The following is a 6072-nucleotide window of genomic DNA, read 5'->3' on the forward strand; positions in this document are numbered from 1 at the left end:
AGATGCACAGAGAAACTTAAGGTAAAAGATACTTATATATAAATGTAAAAAGATAAACCAACCTTTTCAAACGGAATCTATATATATGCTCATAACTTTAAATACAAAAATGTAGAGATTTACAAAAATGGCTTACACAGTACTGGAACTGGTCTCCAAGTGCAGAATAAGCTCCACCTAATGTTGAAAGCCATGCCATAGCATTTTCCATAACTGCTTGTTCTGCAACTAAGATTCGAATTTTGTAGTTCCTTTTATAAAAATGAAAAAAATTATGAAGCATCATGTAAAATAATGCACTTGCTTAAGAAAAACTGGTAAAATCATTTTGCAGCTTTTATTATAAAACAAACAAAAATTTTAAACAAGAAAGTCATTTAAGTAACCAATAAATTTAACTCTTTACCATACCTACAAAATAGTGTTGAAACTAAAACAGATCATAACAGTTTTCTGCAGAGAAATAGCTCTACTCTAGAGTTAACATTAGAGACTGGCTGAAGTTATGCAGAAATTGTTAATTTGCTTTAATGATGTTTCATGTATGAATACACTATGGTACTTTTTATCATGTTAAATCCTGTAAAGCAAAACAGCCTATATATAATTTTTTTCTAATTATTTAATACAATATTGTTCTTTCTGTTGTTACAAGCAATATGATAGATTTCATATTAATATTCTGTGTGCAAAAATGGAAAGCTATTTGTGGGTTCTTTATCAAATGAAATCTACAACAAATTACCAAAAGTTTTTAAAACCTAAAAGTTAAATATATTAATGTAACTGTACAAGCACATTCAACAGATTTTCATGAACTTAATTTGCTTACATAGGGAAATACACACATCTGGAGGTATGAAGTCATTAATGATAGATAATGCATCATAAAATAAATTAAGTTGTGCATCATATTACTATACAGAGTGCCATTTCTAATCATGTTGGACACAATGAAAGGTTCTCTGTGGAGTTTGTGACTCATTATATTTAGTGCATAAAACCTGAATAAAATATGTCATAAGAATGGTTACTTAGAACAAATTTTTTTTTTCTTATTTGACAATTTTATAGATCATTAAAATTCACACAAAGCTTCATAATTATTTAGTATGAGGCATGTTGTATCAGTATAGAACTTTATGTATCTTTAACAATGAACAAGTTTTCATTATATGGGTAGATGAGCACATGTGAATTTTTTCAAGGCATTCTGTGGGGGTCACCTGCAGCCCCTTAGATGATTTGACATGGAATGACCCAAAAAATATTTAATTTTCACTTATGAAAAAGATACAATGACTGGGCTATCATAGAGGTCCAAGTACAAGTAGACAGGCATTTTTACATTTGTCACCAAACACATCAAACAAAGGCAAAAAGATGATTGTTTTAATGAAAAAATGTACATATATTTTAATGTATATGTAAACTGTAAATAATATTTTGATAATTTCTATATCAAATTCTTAATTGTTGTTTTTAAAAGGAAATTCTCTCACAGCAATGTATTTTTGCCACAATATTTTTTCATCCTCAGGACTTTGCCAGTTGTCATTGCCCATCTTGACCTTCATAAAACATTATTAATTTCAACATCTTGAAAATTAATGTAGAATTGCCTAACATTCTTTAATCCTCTCAAAATCAGGAGTTATTGATTTTATTCTTCTCACTGTGGAAATACAGGGTGGCCCGTAAGTCCCTACCCATCCATATATCTTATGTATCTAGTGTATCTGTGTGCTGTCCCTTATTCTCGTTGCATAATATTTTGTGATACCATGTTTTGTGAGACATTTTCCTCAACATAGCAGGGGTTATTGTTCCAAATGCCGTGGTAACAGCTGCCTTCAACTCATCATTAGTATTATAATGTTGTTTAGACACAACATATGGATGGGTAGGGACTTACGGGCCATCCTGTACTTACATGAAACTTAGAACAAAATTACTAAATAGTTTAGTTCTGGCTTTAAAAAATTCATAGAATGTGAATTATTTCTTTGCTACTGCAGTACTAGTTCCCTGGACTTAATAAAAGGTTATCTTTGGGCATAAAAAGTTGCTTCCCTTATACATAATAACTAAACACCAAGAGTGGCCATAAAAACTGCAAAACACCAATGTGAAACCACAATCTTGCATTTATCTTCACATGAGCCCAACAAACCTTCATACTAAATCTAGTAAAGACCTATCAACAGGGGGCATAGTAGTGTCAAAAATGCTCAAAAACTACAAAACAGAAAACTGAAAATTTGAACCTATCCATGGATCAAATGAATCTCCATACTAAATTTCATGAATATTTATATAGATCCAGTTTATGTTGTGAAATTTTCAAAATTTTGTTGTGAGACATAAAAAAAAACAAAAAAACTTTTGTCTTTCATTTTCATTTTTATACTGACAGAGATTTATCAGGACCAAGATATGACCTTTCAAAACTGTGTCAAATCAGGCTATTTCACTTAACATTACTCTTGGTCAAAATCTACTTATACCTAATAAATACTTTATCTTCAATAAATTATAAGCTTGTTTATTTATGTGGTTTGTTTAAATGAGATAAAGTTTATAATAATAATATTCAATAAATAAATATTTTAGTCACCAGAATATTTTGCTGTCACTACCATATTCTCTAAGGTTAATGATGTTTACCCTCCTGTTTCAGGTCCTAACTTTCAAGCAAATAAAGTTTAAAATAAAATAAACATTTTTAAGAATAAAAAACAATGTCTTCAAGAAAGTATAAAAACAATTAAGTCTTCTACAATCCCCATTAAGTCCTATTGTTGTTCTCTCCAGAAGCCACATCTATCATCTTCTGATGAAACCATATTTCTCACACCAATATTTTTTATATATATATATAAATAGTTTAAAATATCTTCTGTCCCATGGTGTTGAAATTATGTCTAACTATTTAAGTTTATTACAAATACATGTACAAGTACATGCAGACTTGAAGCAGACTGAAAGTAACAGCAAAGATTCCCAAACTTAAAGGTTAACATTTTTCTTACCTGAAAATGTATTTCTTATGGATACTCATACAGATAAGCTATTTTCCTCTTCAAGTCTTAATATTTTGCCTTAGAGATTTGTATGCCTCTAGTTTTGTAAACCTCACACTTAAAACTTAAATTTCATGATAAAAGTAAATTTGTACTATTCCATGTGAACATATTAAGCAGCAAAACCCTCCACTAACAGAAATGCAACATAACTCCCTACATAAATACTCCCTCTACATTCACATACTAAAATTCTCATTCTCTGATGAGGCAATCAATAAAATTGCACCAGAAAAATGAGAAGGAAGGGCAAGAATATGCACAGAGACAAGTATTTATTTGAAATACATTTTCAGGTAAGTAAAATGTTAGCTCTAAATACAATGACTCATCTCTGTGTACAGGTCAACTAGAACCACATGTTAAAATGGTGTAGGAACCAAAGTAGAAATTATCTACATGTTTAGGAAGTGTATTCAGAATGAAACTATGGTAACTATGATACAGGAGACAGAATACAGGAATTCTTTGATAAATTGTTTATGCATAGTATTCAAAAGGTACACAGATCAATACCCACATCAACAGTCCTTGTAATCCTGATAAAAGCAACCCTCAAGATTATTCAAGATCTACAAGAAACTTTCCAATCCTACCTATACTTGCTAAAACCTGATTTTTTCCAAAATTCTCTGCCCACATTGAGCACTTGTTTAGCATTGGATACAAAACCCTCAGACCTAATTACTGCTGCCTCACTGAAAAGACGTTTGAGAGACCAATATTCATAAAAAACAATCAACAGTTATAATTTATATTGAGTTGTGTAAAAAGTTCCTTTGGATTTTAATAGATATTATTAGCATGTGTTCCTGTTTAAAGAAGTCTGAAACAGTTGACTCAGTACACATTTTGACATGTAACATTTCTGAGTATTGTTTGCAAAAAAAAAAAGTTATTTTTTTAAAGTTTTGTGAACTTGCTCCTAATTTGAAGAAGAGTGTTAACAAGATACATTTCCAGCATATACTTTTCTATTATCAGTAGGAAAAAATGCAGTACAAACAACAAAAAAAGATTTATGAAGAGCATGGTGGTGATGCTGTAAATGAGTATATTGCTCAAACATTGTTTACAAATTTTTGTGATGGTGAATTCAGCTTTGATGATAAAAGAGCAGTAAGAAAAGCTCATCATGGTTGATGATGACAAAATAACCACAATAATTGAAAATAATCCACATTAATATGAGAAATCTCTAACATGTTGAAAATTTCTAATAAAGCAGTTGCATCACATATAAATAAATTAGAAATGGTGAGAAATACAATGTTTTGATACCACATTAACTGATTAAGAAACATTTTCTCATTAAAATTTCAGCCTGTGATTTATTAACCCTTTCTCAAAAGGCTCAGCATAATATACGAGTTTGTCTACACACTTGCACACATTAAGTACTTGCATTATAACTTTTGATACTGCATGTATATCTTCACAAAATTTGGCAGACTTTTAGTAAACATTACAAGTATCTTGTATATACATAAAATCAGATGTTTTAATAAAATATTTTTAATAAAGATTTGCTTTAGAGAAAAGAGTCTGTTTCATTACTAGTCTAAGTGCAAAGAGATTCCATGTTATGATTAGAAAAACTATTCTTTGTCACAAATATCTCAAATATTATTTGCATAATCTCTTAAACATCCTAAATACATGAAAACAAATGTTTGTTTTTAGTACAAGTTTATATTTTATGTTATTTTCTACACTCTAAATACGTGGGACCTATAACTTAACCAACCTTGCAACCATCATAAAACAAATTAGGAAATAAATACAAATTATGCTTTTTTCATGCCAGAGTGACCATATTTTATAACATAAAAATACAAATGTTTAGTCTAAGTTGCTTAAGTCTCATAATGCTATATTATTATTTTTTACTATATTGACTTTCCAGTCATGCCTATCTAACATTACATAACTTGCACTGATGCATTGCACATGCAGTCAAATTACGTATACAGTAATATAAAACTGACTTTTAACCTGACCTTACTTGGCTGTATTTCAGTGGATGGTATTTTGCTTAAAACTTAGAACAATGAATCAAAAAGTAAAGCAAATGATAATCTCTTCTCGCTACAACCTTAGTACTTGGTTGTTGCTGGGCATAGGTTGCTAAGCCTTTTAAAATTTTGAGTGCGGAGGATATCAAAAAAAATTTAGTTTTTTTAGGTTATATATATAGATACACACACACACACAGTTGAATAACAAAAAAAAAACATAAATAACTGTCAATAGCTTAGAATGTCCCAAGGGTGGTTTTCCCCACCATTTTAATCTTTGAAAAAGCTTCCAAAAGGGTCCATTCCAAAAAATGGAAAGAGTTGAATGGGGCCACCATGTTTGATTCAGTATACAAGCCATATGTGAGCAAAATAAAAAGATACAAAGTTTTTATTTTATATTCTAGCTTGTAAATATTAGTAATTTGAGTTCCTAATTTGTACAAAATTATAGACTTAGTATTTTGACATCATGAACATCTAATTTTTAAGAGCACTTCATTCAACATACCACTACTCACTATAATCTATATTTAAATGTGTTATTTTAATATTTACTTTTAAATTACCAAATTAACTCGTAAATAACTTAAAAGTTTGAATTATAATTTACAAGTTGATTCCATACTTATTGGCATAAATTTATAAAATAGCAGTTCAATAAAATTTTGAATACACATCAACAATGCAATGGCATGGCCTATGAACCCCGACCCAATGAGAAAAAGTTAAAACATAACAAGATAGAACCTTTTCACAGAGATTAGTAACAGGTGATGAAAAGTGGATTGTTCACAACAATATCCAGCAAAAAAGACATTAGATAAGATGAGGTGAATCACCATTAAGCACTCGCAAAGCTGGTTTGCACCCAAAAAAGATAATGTTGTCTGTGTGGTGGGATTGGAAGGGTGTTTTGTATTATAATCTTCTGTTAGACAATTACACTCTTAACACTGATAAATACTGTT

The 6072-nt window shown here is 29.9% G+C and overlaps 1 protein-coding gene across 5 annotated transcripts in view; it reads right to left on the reverse strand.

Moving 5' to 3' along the window:
* Positions 1–6072, reverse strand: part of LOC143244314 (uncharacterized protein F58A4.6) — a 41904-nt gene that overhangs the window by 18574 nt on the left and 17258 nt on the right. For all 5 annotated transcript variants that reach the window (XR_013025022.1, XM_076488751.1, XM_076488748.1 and 2 more), the window contains one exon: positions 137–251. Coding sequence is in view for 4 of the 5 variants with exons in the window: in XM_076488751.1 (XP_076344866.1) it covers positions 137–251 (115 nt within the window). In the remaining variant the exon portion in view is untranslated. The remainder of the gene's footprint in view (positions 1–136; positions 252–6072) is intronic.

This window comes from Tachypleus tridentatus, chromosome 2 (genome assembly GCF_004210375.1).
Source record: "Tachypleus tridentatus isolate NWPU-2018 chromosome 2, ASM421037v1, whole genome shotgun sequence".
Classification (NCBI taxonomy): Eukaryota; Metazoa; Arthropoda; class Merostomata; order Xiphosura; family Limulidae; genus Tachypleus; species Tachypleus tridentatus.